Source organism: Arvicola amphibius, chromosome 5 (assembly GCF_903992535.2).
Source record: "Arvicola amphibius chromosome 5, mArvAmp1.2, whole genome shotgun sequence".
Lineage (NCBI taxonomy): Eukaryota > Metazoa > Chordata > Mammalia > Rodentia > Cricetidae > Arvicola > Arvicola amphibius.
The window spans coordinates 84,616,549-84,632,063 of NC_052051.1; the positions used below are offsets into that span (position 1 = coordinate 84,616,549).

Consider the following 15,515-nt stretch of genomic DNA (forward strand, 5'->3'; position numbering starts at 1 on the left):
TATCCTAAGACAGCTGTTAACCACGACAATTAACATAGGGTTCTCAAATCTGAGTTGCAGAGTTTAACAACACCTCTAGAGCATACCACTAAAGAAAAACCCTTCTGCACTGTGATACCCAATATATATCTTTAGACATTACTAAATGTTCCCTGTAGACAACTCCTCCATAAGAATTATTTTTTCAATAAAAATTGATTCACAGGTCACGTGGTGGTGGCGCACGCCTTTAATCCCAGCACTGAGGAGACAGAGGCAGGAGGATCTCTGTGAGTTCGAGGCCAGCTTGGTCTACAAGAGCTAGTTCCAGGACAGGCTCCAAAAGCTACAGAGAAACCCTATCTCGAAAAACAAAAAAACAAAACAAATTTATTCACAGCCGGGCATGGTGGTGCATGTCTTTAATTCCAGCACTCGAGAGGCAGAGGCAGGCAGATCTCTGAGTTCAAGGCATCCTGGTCTACAGAGTGAGTTCCAGGACAGCCAGAGCTGTTATACAGAATCCCTGACCCGAATCCTCCACCAAAACAAAAATCACAGTAAACAAACTAAAAACTGTCTGATACTCAAAAAATGAATTCTGAACCCTCAAAATATTTCAAAACAAGGCTTTTATCACTCACCTGGTATAGGCCATCGTCCTATCTACTAACTTCCGAATACTACATTCAAAGACCGTTGAGTCCTAGAGCTCAAGTACCTGGCTGCACGTTTGGGAAGGCAAGGATTACCTTCAAGTCATCTTGAAACAAGGACCACACTCACCTCCTGCCAGTGAACACTGAGTATCATAATGCCACGCTGGTGTCTGGGTTGAGTCTGTTCCATTTGATGAGGTGGAAGAAAGGGCAGGTGTTGCTGCTTCCTTTGGTTCTGGTCGAGGTGGAGTTGGAGGGGGAGCAGAAGCTGCCACAGAAGCTGCAGGCTGAGGAGCTGTTATGGCATCAATCTCCTATAGAATAAAAATAGCAATAAATGCCTGGGCATGGTGGCTCCTTAGCCCTCGGAAGGCAGAAGTAGGATGAAAGTTGCAAGTTCCAGACCAGCCAGGGTCACAAAAGCACTATTTCAAAACAAACAAACAAACAAACAAACATGTAAACAAAAGCATCACTAACCGCAAGGAAGTTTGCCAGTGTGCTATCAATGTCAGCTGACTGGTTCCTGTCGGCCTCTCTGGACTGCGCTGTCTTTTCAGAGATGTCGCTCTCGTCGTCATCGCTGTCAGCATAAGCACCGAGCAAGCACAGACCCCCTGCAGATAAAGGGAAGACGTCAGCAAAACCAACACCAATACAGTCTATTAAGTATTTAAGAAAATAAATACACGGGGCTGGAGAGATGTATTAGCAGTTAATAGCACATCAAAATAAAAAGAAAGACTACATAAGTCAGGAGGTGGTAGCGCCTGCCTTAAGCGCAGCACTTGGGAGGCAGAGGCAGGTAGATCTTTAAACTCTGTGAGATCAAGGCCAGCCAGGCCTATAAGAGTTAGGGTGTTACAAAGAAACCATCTAGAAAAACAAACAAAAGACTACATTGTTTTCCTTCTAATTTATTATGTGTGAGATGCACATATGTATGAAGGCCCCATAGTGGGGTCTTCCATTAAATCTGGAGCTTGCTGTTTTAGTTAGTTTGGCTACCCAGCCAGCTCTAAGGAACCCAGGAAACCCATCTCCCTCACTGGAAACTACAGGCAAGATGCTACACGCATCCAATTTTTACAAAGGTTCTGCAGATTACAACTCTGATCCTCATGTCTTTGCTAAGTGACTCTCAGAGCCAAATTTTTTTTTTTTAATTTTTTTTTATTTTATTGTGTGTACAAACTTTTTGGCTACATGTCCATACTTGGTATTTGGCATGCCTGGTGTCCTCACAGAAGACATTGTACCCCCTGGAACTGGACTTTTTTTTTTTTTTTTTTTTTTTTCAAGACAGGATTTCTCAGTGTAGCCCTGGCTTTCCTGGAACTTGCTCTTGGAGACTGGGCTGGCCTCAAAGTCCTGTAGACCTGCCTACCTCTGCCTCCTGAGTACTAGGATGAAAGGAGTGCACCACCACCACCCAGCCTGAGTTTCAGACAACTGTAGCCACTATGTGTGTACTAGAAATCAAGCCCAAATCCTCCAGAAGAGCAGCCAATGTTTTTACTCTCTCAATCATCTCTCCAGCCCCAGCCACATGGTTTAATTAAAGAGTTAACATTTTGTTTATTTACAAATTAGAACTTAATTTCAAAATGAAAATAATCACTAAATTAGGAATAGGATTACAGTTTAGTTGAGAAAGTATGTACTTAGCATGTATAAGAACCTGGATTCAATTCTAACACACACACACACACACACACACACACACCCCATGCTAGGCGCGGTGGCACAAGCATGTATTCTTGGCACACAAGAAATCGAGGTTAGATCATCATAAAAGGGCATGATGACATTGTGTCTTAAATCCCAGCACTCAGGAAGCATTAGCCAGCTGATCTCTGAGTTCCAGAACAGCCCGGTCTACAAAATGAGTTCTTAGACATCTAAGGCTATACAATGAGATTTTGTCTCATACACAAACGACATGTAAAAACAGGAAAGATGGAGGAGTGTGAATAATATATATACATGTGGTCATGTGTGAAAATATCAAAATTTTAATAATCTTTTCGATTATTAAAAAAAAACCTAAAACCACAAAGAATGACATTCAACTACCACAGACATAAATTATATAATATCGGGCTGGAGAGATGGCTCTGGCTGCTCTTCCAGAGGTCCTGAGTTAAATTCCCAGCAACCACATGGTGGCTCACAACCATCTGTTATGAGATCTGGTGTCCTCTTCTGGCCTGTAGGCATACATGCAGGCAGAACACTGTATACATAATAAGTAAATAAATCTTAAAAGAAAAAAATATAGCCGGGCGGTGGTGGCGCACGCCTTTAATCCCAGCACTCGGGAGGCAGAGGCAGGCGGATCTCTGTGAGTTCGAGGCCAGCCTGGTCTACAAGAGCTAGTTCCAGGACAGGCTCTAAAAAAGCTACAGAGAAACCCTGTCTCGAAAAACCAAAAAAAAGAAAAAAAAAAAAAAAGAAGAAGAAAAAAATATATAATATCCCTCAAGGTGTCAGGGTTGGTGGCACAATCTCAGGGCAGTCAGACCTACACAATGTAACCCTGTTTCTACCCCTAGCAAAATCCTTCAAGATAATAAAGTCAATGTATACATACTTGATATCCTTCCCCAAAATATACCATGAATGACTGAACCTCACTCTCATTTGGTATTAGACTCAAGGTAGGTGTTGTATAGGTCTGTTTTTCCAACAGTCAGGAGGTAAAGCATGACTGAAGTTTGGGGTCAAAGATGGACTACTAGTGATTCTAGGTAAGTCTAAACTACAAATGGTAGCCCTGTCTCAAAAATTATCTCTGATACCTAAACCAATCAAATTATAATAGTTGAAACATATTTTCTAAGTAAAAACAAAGCAAACACTTAATGATTATTTCTCAAATGAAAATTTCTCCATGAACTAAAGTACATTAAGACAAATATAATTGGGCTAGTCATAGTGGACTTTAACTCTAGCACATGGGAGGCAAAGACAGGCAGATTTCTGTGTGAGGCCAGCTAGGGCTACCAAAGTGACTCTCTCAAAACAAATTATCAAACAAACATCTTAGACCAAGAATAAAGTTTCTATAATTATAAAATATCTCAATCTGTGTTTGGAAGAGATTCTTCCAGAGGATCAGAGTTTGGTTATTGGCACGCTCGACAGCTTACAACCACCTGTATCTCCAGTTCTGTGGTTCTAACAACCTCTTCTGGCCTCCTCGGGCTCCCACATATGGCATTCACTCAGACAGACACATACTTATAAATAAAAATAAAAAATGTAAAAAGAAAGTTAATCTTAAAAAACATTTTAATCTTCAATACATATGAAGTGGGGGCTGGAGAGATGGCTCAGTGGTTAAGAGCACTGTCTGCTCTTCCAAAGGTCCTGAGTTCAATTCCCGGCCTGGTGCCCTCTCTTCGGGCCTGCAGACATACACACAGACAGAATATTGTATACATGATAAATAAATAAATATTAAAAAATACATATGAAGTATAGAAAAATAATCCTTGTTTTTCCAATGTCATTAACTCTCCCCCCCCCCCCCACCACACACGCACGCAAAATTTAAGTATATGTGTAAAGTTTAATACCGAAGCAACTTAGGACTGCAGTAGACTCGTTTTATAGCTGATCAAGCTTCAGCCCATCGACTGTTCTGGAGTCTGAGTGAGAGTCAGACTGAACTCAGGTTTGCAAAGTGACCACTGCTGCAAATGCCACAGGGGAGTAGGGCTAGAAGTGCCCGGAGTGCGGGAGACTTAAACACGGATTTTCAGCCTCACAAATATTTGACTGGTACCAGCTGAGGCAGTGTGAAAATGAGCGGTGTGGTGACGCACAACGGTAACCATAGGACTTTGGGAGGTCAAGACAGGGGCTGTCAATAGTTAAACACCAGCCTCAGCAGTTGAGGTTCTCGGCCATCTTGGACCATGAATCACTGTCTGGAAAACTACAAATACCACAACCAAATAAATAAAGGATCAAAAATGAAAAATACGGAATAGTTGGTGACCCTAAAGAACATCAAAGACCCAAAAAGCTAGTGGGGGACGGCTCGGTTTGTGAGCTGCTCGAGGACTTGCACTGCAATCTCCTGCACCACGTGCTGGCTGGGCAGGAGGCACTCATTGGTTACACAGCGCTGGGGTGAAGCGGGGTGCTACATACAGGTCTCTGTCCAGCCAGTCTAGCTCAACAGTTAAGGCCCAGGTTCGCTTGAGACACTCTGACTTAAAAAATAAACAAGTTAGGTGGTAAAGTCATAGAAGCATGCAATCTGTGTGCCTGTGTGTGCACAGGATTTAAGGTATAGCAAGCAGTAAATAAATAAAAAACAACAAAAATGAACTTTCATGTTACTTAAAGTTTGTACACAGAAAGCCTTTTTATTTTTTTTGTTTTCTGAGACAGGTTTTCTCTGTGTAGCTTTGGAGCCTGTCATGGAACTGGCTTTGTAGCCCAGGCTGGCCTTGAACTCACAGAGATCCCCCCTGCCTCTGCCTCCTGAGTGCTGGGAGCCCAGCTGCTAATCTATCACTGATAACACAACCCATGCCCAGAAAAACTCTACTACTTTTTATGAGAGACACTAACTTAACCATCCACCAGACAATCCCAACCCAGAAGAACTTTACTTTTTATGAGAAATAGTAAATCAGCAACACTTAACCATCCAACAGATAATCAATTTTAACTTAAAATATTTTAGGGACGAGGTAAAAGAACAACAGAATCCTGTACCTGTTGCCTTAACGGCTGTGGGTCTGGTGGTCATGACTGGTTTTGGAGGATTTGGAACAACTTTGGGAACCTCCACCACCACTTCCTGTTCATCTATATTGGAAACGAACAAAATGAAACGGGAGTCAGTCAGTGGATCAGAGAAAACACAAGAAGCAAAAAAATCAAAATTTGAACTTTCAGGCCTATTTCATCAACTTATAAAACCAGCGTGCATCAATAGTCCAAACTGGGTAACGAAACAATGATGAATCTTCCACTCATTTAGTGACATCGACAGCAATAACAATAACGCGAACATTATATGAGAATGGCACCTGCATTATTTAACAATTAAAATGCGTAAATAAACCTGAAGGTTTTTACACATTATGTTCTTCCTATTAACATGATTTCTTTTTTTCCCCCTTCATTTTTCGAGACAGTTTTCTTTGGAGCCTGTCCTGGAACTCGCTCTGTAGACCAGGCTGGCCTCGAACTCACAGAGATCCGCCTGCCTCTGCCTCCCGAGTGCTGGGATTAAAGGTGTGCGCCACCACCGCTTGGCTTAACGTGATTTCTTAACACTTGATAATGGTCCCGCTTACCCAGCATCTACCCCCATGTATTAACTGTTACTCTTAAGCAAATACAGTTCCAGGGAAACGCCCAGGCTTTGTTACTTTCCTACGAGTCTGTGGGTACCGACGCTTTGTCTGGCATACAGAGAAAAAGGTGGCTGTCTTAATTTCAACAAAACCGAAACCAAGCGTGACACATGCAGAGAAGGCTAGGCTCAACCGCTTCAAGGCTCGCACGTGGAAATTGTCCTTCACCCTTTGCGTTAACAAGATCGGAGAGGGTCATCTGGGAGATATTTGGGGTACCAGACTTCGTGGATTGCAGATTCCCGGGAGAAACCCCTGCACCCACAATGGCGCCTCAGACGAGCCGCGGCCGGGCCTTGCGCCGCCCAGTGTTCACGGTCGCGATCTCGCAGACTCCAGGTCTCCGGCCGCCGAGGCGCCAGGGTTAGTCTTCCCCACAGGGTCCGAAGAGGCACCGGGGAGGCCTAGGCCGCAAGCCCCGGGCTCGAGTTCCGGACGTCCCAAATAAGGGCAGGGGCACCCGCGCGCACTCACCTTCCGAAGGAGAGTCCTCCGGGGCGGCGGCGGCAGGCACCGCGGGCGACGTCGCGGCCGCCGCCGGGGCTGACTGGATGGTCGCCGCCGCCGTCGAGTCAGGCTCGGGATCCGGATCCGGGTCGGGGTCCCGGCCCGGCGTGCTGCTCCGCGGACCCGGTGGAGAGAGCTGCAGGATAGGCCTGCGGCCGGGTACCGCCCGGGACTTCTTCCCCATCGCGAGCCCGAGCGCGAGCGGCCGAGCGTCGGCGGTCTGGAGGGGCGGGCGCTCGGGGCCGCGCTGCGTAATCAATATTCATGGACCGCGGCGCCGCCCCCCCATCCGCTTCTAACCGGCGCGGTGCCGAACCTCGCGCACGCGCCCTGGGCCAGGGCGCCCTCCGCCCCGTTCACGGGAGGGTGGGCACTGTTCAGGGGAAAGGCGATTGGCTGTTTTGACTTGAGGAGGACCCGGTAGCCAATGGCAGAGGGAGAAGACAGGATGTCGGGCCAATCGTGCCGAAAGGCCCGCGCTGAGTGCGACTTCCTCAAGGAGATTCGGCTTCGCACATGCGCTGTTAGCCGCGTGTTTTCTTTAGCGCTTTGTTCGCCATCTTGTGGCTGTTTTCAGCTGTTTGTCATTTAGGAAGGTAAAGATGCCTTTCACCCTTCTGAAGGCTCCGTTGATTCTTGTGGCTTCTTTTGGGTATAGTATTAAACAATAGTTATAATGCTGGGTGTTTATATCCCTGTAGACTCTTAAAACGCAAATACGATGTTGATGTAGTGTTGGGGCCAGGGAGGTTGCACAAAGATGGGGACAGACCACCAAAGCCTAATAAACCAGAAGCAAACTTTATAACAGAAACCAGATTCCAGGAAAACCGGAAACAGACTTAAAATAAGAAACACCGCGGGGCATAGAAGTTAATCAGCTAGTTGAGACTACAGCCAGAGACGGTATTTATTAGGCTGTGGCAAAAGGCAGATTTCTGAACCCATCTTTTTATAGTAGGGGCACCAAGCATTAGGACTGAACAAAGGAATTTTTACGATCTTGCCCCCAACAGAGACCCTAAGCGGGGGAGGTTTCTAAGGTCAATGGGTAACTAGGCAGCTATCATGAAATATGTTTCAGAGGAGATTAAAGTGAAAGTCACTAATTGCAAGAAAACAGATGTCTTCAGTTAGAAAAAGGGACTGTTGGTAATGTCAGAGGGTTAATAAATTAGAATTGGTACTTAGGCTGGGAACTTAGAGGATAGCAGAAAGCTTTTCACACCATCTCAGGGTAAATCTCAGATACAGACTGCCTTACTTTACAACCTCCGTTAGCAGAGTTCATTAGTCAAACCAGTTCCTGTATTAATCCACTGTCTCATGGTTCCTCCAGTGTATACTGGAGCCCTATGCCTTCCCTTTGATGGCACCAGTTTCCATAACAGAGACAGTGCCTAACCCAGAGGTCAGTTTCTCTGTCTCCTAAAAGTTAACTCAGCCCATATCTGGTTTATCAAGGATGGCCAGGACTACTCCCAGTTTGCAGAGAGAAGCTCCAGCCCTGTAATAGAGCTATGGGTAGTAAAGCGAAATAGCCCAGTTAATAGTATCATCCTCAAGCTGCTGACAGTCTGTTCTCTTTTTCCTAGACTTACAACTTTGTATTTTTTTATTTTTACATTTCTGTTTTCTTATTCTTGGACTCTTCAATTAGTAGGGAAAATGAGTGGACCTTGAAAATGGTTAAACTAGCCAGGGCAGTGGTGGCACACGCCTTTAATTCCAGCACTCAGGAGGCAGAGACAGGTGGATCTCTGTGAGTCCAAGGCCAGCCTGGTCTAAAAGAGCTAGTTCCAGGACAGGTTCCAAAAACTACAGAGAAACTCTGTCTCAAAAAGATAACGGGAGAGGGCTGGAGAGATGGCTCAGAGGTTAAGAGCATTGCCTGCTCTTCCAAAGGTCCTGAGTTCAATTCCCAGCAACCACATGGTGGCTCACAACCATCTGTAATGAGGTCTGGTGCCCTCTTCTGGCATGCAGGCATACACACAGACAGAATATTGAATACATGATAAATAAATAATTAAAAACAAACAAACAAAAAACAAAAACTAAACAAAACAAAAAAAAGATAACGGGAGAGAGAGGCTACAGAAATCCCTCCCCATCCTAATTTACTGATCTTCCGTAAACTTTCCTTTCTGTTCCACTCCCAAATCCTCCATTTGTAGCTAGAGAAAAAAAATCATGAGGAGACTGGGGATGTTGAGCTCTTTAAATTCAGCATCTTGTTTGCCTGCAGAAGTGACCTCCCCATTCCTAGAGGCAGGTGACATCCTGAGCCATTAAAGTTCTCCACAGAGACAGTTGCCTACCTGCTTCTAGACCTATAACTAATGTGAGCAGGCCTATAAAGTGAGCTATAGTTGTGGTCTAGAAGGCGGTGCACTGTGCCACAGGAGAGCTACTGAAGTATTCTAATACTAGCAGAACTAGTTATGGTTCATATCTATTATTTCAGTGGAGACTGAGGCAGGAGGATCACTACAAGTGAGTCTAGCCAGTTATGCATAATACAAGATCATCTTGGCTTACAGAGTGAGATATTTGATGTAGGTGGGTCTTCTGTCTATGTGTTACTTTCATTGGTTATTAAAGAAACTGCCTTGGCTTTTTGATAGGACAGAAAATTAGGTAGGCGAAGTAAACAGAACAGGATGCTGAGTAGAAGGCAGTAAGGCAGTCGCCATGAAGCTCCGGCCCAAGATGGACGTAGGTTAGAATCTTCCCAGTAAGCCACCACCTCATGGTGCTACACAGATTACTAGAAATGGGTTAATCAAAATGTGAGAGTTAGCCAGTAAGAGGCTGGAGCTAATGGGCCAGGTAGTGTTTAAATGAATACAATTTGTGTGTTGTTATTTCGGGTGTAAAGCCAGCCATGCGGAAGCCAGGCAGGATGATCTCTGAGCTCCAGTACAGCCATGGATACATAGTAAGTAAGACAGAAACAACAAAACCCAGGGCTAGAGAGATGGCTCAGTAGTTAGGAGCATTGAATGACCGTCTGTCCAGAGGACTCAGTTTCAATTCCCAGTACCCACAAGGTGGCTCACAACTGTCTGCACTGCAATTCCTAGGGATCTGTTGCCCTCTTCTAGCCTCTGGCAACAAGTATGCATATGATGCACATATATACATGCAGGTTAAGCACATATACATAAAATAAAAAATTCTAAAAACCTACTTACACTAGCAAAGTTGAGAAGCCATACCTTTCACCAGGCCCCAGAATTTCTGAAGAGCTTTCTTGACTGCAGGTTAGACATAGTGGCGATAGTGTCTCACTTGAAAAGCTAAAAAATAAAAATGGATCCTGGAGTGGCAGAGGCCAAATGGAGACATTCATCAGAAGCATGATGAATGCAGATATGGTAATAACATAGACTACAATCAGAAAACTGAGTCTATGATATTCATCGTAGAGCTGCAAGTGAAATAGAAAACCTACTAAATTAAATTTTTGATCTAAGTAGAAGTCTTTCAGCTCAATAAAAGTCTAACTTTAATCTTAAGAACAGAGAACTGTGGTCCCTGTATCAGTGCTTAGACATTTATCCTTTCTGAAGATGGTCTCTCACCTTAAATCCATCCTTTACTCTAGTTACAATAACTACTGTATCACATGACTAAATTCTTTCCCCTAGGCTCAGTGCAGACAAGACTTTTCTGAACATTGAGTACCTCTGCCTCACTGTTAAGGCCCTTTTTTGGCACTGACAGTAGTGTGGATACCTGTCTTCCTCTTTAAGAAATAACTGGCAGCTGGAGAGATGGCTCCGTGGTTAAGAGCACTGACTGCTCTTCCAGAGGACATGGGTTCAATTCCCAGCACCTTCATGGCTCACAGTTGCGGCTGTTTTTAGCTCCAGTTCCAGGGGATCTGGCACCTTCACACCAACACACATACAATAAAGTTTTTAAAAATAACTGGTGGGATACATTTTTATAACCATAGAAGCTAATTAGGTTCCTACCCAAGCACACTAAAAATATCTAACATTATGCTGGGTGGTGGGGGCGCACGCCTTTAATTCCAGCATTTGAGAGGCAGAAGCAGGCAGATCTCTGTGAGTTCAAGCTCAGCCTGGTTTACAAGAGCTAGTCCCAGGATAGGCTCCAAAACTACAGAGAAACTCTTGTCTCAAAAAAAAGGAACATTATTTACTATGATTTATATTATGTTCTATGTGTTACTAGCTAGTCACTTTGAATGTAGAACTGTATTTCATTCTCATAACCTTACAGGGCAAATGTCTGAATTTTGCATGTACCCACTAATTGTTTGTCAAATGCAAAATGCACAAGAACAACTCGATTTTTAAAAATTCATTTGTTTCCCATGTTTATCAAGAGGCATTCAGCATATGTCATACATGAACAAATAAATATATACAAATTTGAAAAGACTGTTTTACTTTTATTTTTTATTTTGTTTTTGGAGACAGGGTTTCTCAGTAGCTATGGAGCCTGTCTTGGAACTTGCTTTGTAGACCAGGCTGGTCTCAAATTCACAGAGATCCACCTACCTCTGCCTCCCGAGTGTTGGGATTAAAGGCGTGTGCCACCACTGCCCAGCCTGTTTTTCTTTTTTTACCTATGGATGAAGAATATGAATATTTAAAGTGTCCTAAGATTTGTGGAAAAATAACATAAGAAAAGGTTAACTATTTTGAAGCTGTTAATAATTTTCTGATTTATTTCTTGGAAAGAATGGCAGTAGAATATGATAGCTGTGGAACTTTAATCCCAGCACTCGGGAGGCAGAGGCAAGTGAATCCCTGAGTTCGAGGCCAGGCTCATCTACAAGAGCTAGTTCCAGGACAGCTAGGGTAACCCTGTCTCGAAAAACAAAACAAAACATTTTTAAAAAAGGTATTACATTGGAAAATAGACAGGTGGATCCCTAGCGTTCAGTGTCAGCCTGGTCTACCTAGCAAGTTCCAGGCCAGCTGGGAGTACACAGTGAAACCCTGTGTAAAAGAAAAAAAAATACGCATGTTAGAGAACGACTTTCAGAAGTTGGTCCTCCTTTTCTGCCGTGTGGTGCCAAGACTGAAGACACATCATTAGACTTGGCAGCAGATCCCTTTACCTGCTGAACCATCACTAGCCCTATTAACAAAACTAAATACTGATTGGTTGACTGGCTGAGTGATGGGGTTATGCTGTCAGAGTGTTGTGCCCCGATTACGACCCCCAGAGAGGCCCAGACTGAAATAAATAAAGCAAGGTTTATTTAGCGTAATACAAACTAGTTTGGAACCCATCTCTAAGTCCCTGCAGTGAGGTAGACAGGAGTTGTAGCTCCTCTGTGGGGTAGGCTTTTACAGGTGTAACTACAAAGAGGCCTTTGGCTCCGTCCCATCCTGCTGTGTCAGCTAGTCTTTGTTCTTAGAGCAAGGCCACCCCGTTCCTGAGTAGCCATCTTTATCAGCCTGCACCAGGTGGCCGGGTGTAATTTCTCAGATGGGAGGGGGAAGACCACTATCTTCCTGGGAGCAAGCTAGTCTGGGTTTCTATTTTTAAAACATTCTGCTAGGAAATTCCTTCTCGTCCCTTTGAGAATAACGGGTGGGGGTGGGGGTCTCACAAGGGAACAATGTGTCAGAGCGTCTTTCCTTCCAGAGTCAGGTCATCAGGTATGGAGTGATCTCTTTATCCGCTTCTCTATCCTCCATTTTTAACTTTTTGAGAAACTATACTCATTTTTGCAATGACTGTACAATTTTGCATTCCCATCAACAGTGAATGAGGATTTTCCTTTTTTATATCTTCACCAGCATTTGTTGGCATTTATTTTCTTGATGCTATCCATTCTAAATGGAGTGAGATTGAATCTCAAATACTTTTGTATTTCCCTGATGGCTAAGAACGTTGATCACTTTAAAAACATTTATTGGAAACTTGAGGACTATCTTGCTGAGATTTTTTTGGGGGATTAACTTTTCCAGTTCTGCATTTATTCTAGATATTAACTCTCCTCCTGAAGTATAGCTGGCAAAGGCCCCCGATTCTGTAGGCTGTTTCTTCTCTCTGTTGAGTTTACTGTGCTGTGTGCGCTCTGACTTCATCGTTGTCAGTTCCTGTGATATTTCCAGCGGAGAAAGACTTCTCAGAAACTATCCACATAGCAAGGGGGTTTGCATAAACTAGGAAATGGAATCAGCCTAGATGTCCATCAGCACATGAATGCATTGAATAAATGTGGTACATATACACAATGGATTCAGCTATAAAGAAAAATCAAATTCTCGGGCGGTGGTAGCACAGGCCTTTAATCCCAGCACTCGGGAGGCAGAGGCAGGTGGATCTCTGAGTTCAAGGTCAGCCTGGTCTACAAGAGCTAGTTCCAGGACAGCCAGGGCTACAGAGAAACCCTGTCTTGAAAAACAAAACAAAAAACAAAAACAAACAAACAAGCAAACACAAAGGAAAACCAAATCATGACAGTTGGAGGAATGTAAGGAAATGAATCTTACTACTCTGTATGCTAATTTAAAAAAACTAAAAAGATTTGACAATTGACAAGTGAAAGTTTTGAACATCATTTGAATAAACATATATTGCCTTTAATTTTTTCTACTTTTCAGTGTGTGTGTGTGTGTGTGCCAAGTACCCTTGGAATCTAGAGTCATCAACTCTGGAATTATATAGGCTGTTGCTAATAACCCGTTGTGGGTGCTAGGTCCTTGCAAGAACAGCACATGCTTGTTTGAGACAGGGTTTTTTCTGTGTAGTCCTGGCTGTCTTGGATCTCACTTTGTAGACCAGACTGGCCTTGAATTCAGAGGTCTACCTGCATCTGTCCCCAAAGTGCTGCCACCACGCCCAACTGCAGTACAGGCTCTTAACTATTGATCTATCTCTCACACCTGTATCATCTTTAAATAAACATATTTTCAAATATATTTAGTTGTACTCACTTGGTAGGTGGCCTTTACTATTTGGTAGTTTTGAGAGCTAAGCTTCCTGAAACTATTTAATAGCTTTGCCTTTTGGAATTCACTGGCAAAGGCAATTAATTCTGTGGACAATCTACAAAAGAGCCAATTCAGTAAGGTAGGATGAAATTTCAATGGCTGTATTGATTTTGATTTAGCTAAGTGTAATTATTTATTGTTTCAAGTGGGTAGTCATTGGTACAACTCAATTCTGGAATTAAACCAGACTCCATAGGGTTCCAATTTCAGGAACACCTGCACTTGACTGGCTCTCACTAATAAACTCTCAGAGCTCAGAAGAATTCTACACTTACTACTACTACATTGTTAGTATAAGGATAGTAAATAGGGTGAGATGCAGGGAAGGAAAGGGACAGGGTGACCGCGGCTCCACTCAGCCTTCCTGTGTAGCCAGAGTGTGTCAGTCTCCCGGTTCACCATGTGGGAAGCTCCATTTGTTAATTTTTTTTAAGGGCCTTGATTTCCAAAATAGCTGGCCCCAGATCTTATTTCTACTAGAAAGTTGGGCTGGTTCAAAGTGCTAACTAACCCTCAAATCTTGTGGTTGTTTTCTGGTGAGCAGTTCCATTTTGGAAGCTAGTTAGGAACTTACCAAGATTCAGCTTATTAAGCAAATTCCCATAGCTCAGGAAATTCCAAAGGTTTTTGAAGTTCTGTGCTAAGAACCAAGGACAAAGATCAGCTTATTTATAATACCACATTATTTGACTTGACATGTTTTATAGAAGTTCATTTAAACCACGAAGCCTGGTTTATTGAAAGAAATACCTATATTTATTTAGTCCATAGGCCATTTGAACAATAAATTGGCCTTTTACTTACTGAGCTCTGAGTAGACACAATGAAAAGTTAATGGTGAGTTATTTGCATCCAAGTCTCTAATTCTCGGGTGTGTGGAAGAGCCCAGGAACACAGGAACATCTATGGTTTTAGGTACCGTGATTGGGAAGAATAGGATAGATGAAAGGAAACTGTAGGAGTTTCTATGATGGGGCTGGAGAGATGGCTCAGTGGTTAAAAAAAAGAAAAAGAAAAAAAAAAAAACTTGCTGAGGACCCAGGTTTGATTCCCAGCACACATATAGTATCTTACAACTATCTGTAACTCCAGTCCCAGGGGTTCTGATGCCCCTGCTCTGGCCTGATGGTCACTAGGTACACACATGGTGAACAAAAATACATTTAGGCAAAACACTGATAAATTTAAAACCATAAATTTCTATAATATAAAACTATGTGCTAATGGAATCTGGTATATTTGTACCAGATTGAGGTAAGCCACCTTGATTCTCCTATCTACACTGTGTTCATGGACAGACTTTTTGCTGTTTAGATATAAATCCCATCCATATTCATTTGAGAGGAGTGTTAGTATTTGCAATGGGCTGGAGAGGAGACTCTGCCAATCTGCTTGATGCCACTCTGCCTCCCCAGAAAAACCACTGTCTTCAAATTGGGGTTGGACTTGGGATACAGTTCAGTTGGTAGAGTGCTTGACAGGTGTACATAGAAACCTGGGTTAGAGTCTGACACTGCACAAGTGGTTTATGACTAATCCCGGTACTTCAGAGGCAGAGGCAAGAATATCAGAAATTCAGAAATTCAAAATCATCTTTGGTTACAGTGAATTCAAGGCTGGCCTGGGATACATGAAACCCTATGTTGGGGGAAATGAAAAAAAAGAATCTTTAATTTTTTATTTTTTTATTTTATTTTATTTATTTTTTTTTTTTGCTGCTGTTTGTAGCTCTGGCTTTCCTGGAACAGAGACTGCCTGCCTCTGCCTCTGTCACTGTGTGGACAGCACCACAGGAGGCCCGATGGCTTTCGATCCCTGGAGCTGGAGTTAAGAGCTGACTGTTGAGGGTGATGGTGCTGGGAACTGAACTCTGGTCCCCGAAGAGCAAAAAACACTCTAACAGTTGAGCCGTCTCTCCAAACCTACTTTTTGACATTTGCTGACCCCTGCATGCTCAGTAAAGTTTTAGAAAACAGTGTTTGAGAAACACTAAGCAGCTA

The 15,515-nt window shown here is 43.3% G+C and overlaps 1 protein-coding gene across 1 annotated transcript in view; it reads right to left on the reverse strand.

Annotated features, from left to right (window-relative positions):
* Positions 1-6,765, reverse strand: part of Fnbp4 (formin binding protein 4) — a 35,401-nt gene extending 28,636 nt beyond the window's left edge. The window contains exons 1-4 of the mRNA XM_038330029.2: positions 6,494-6,765; positions 5,373-5,465; positions 1,119-1,255; positions 766-952 (exon numbers count right to left, since the gene is read on the reverse strand). Of these exons, the coding sequence (XP_038185957.1) occupies positions 766-952; positions 1,119-1,255; positions 5,373-5,465; positions 6,494-6,710 (634 nt within the window). The 5' untranslated portion in view covers positions 6,711-6,765. The remainder of the gene's footprint in view (positions 1-765; positions 953-1,118; positions 1,256-5,372; positions 5,466-6,493) is intronic.
* Positions 6,766-15,515: the final 8,750 nt, after the last annotated feature.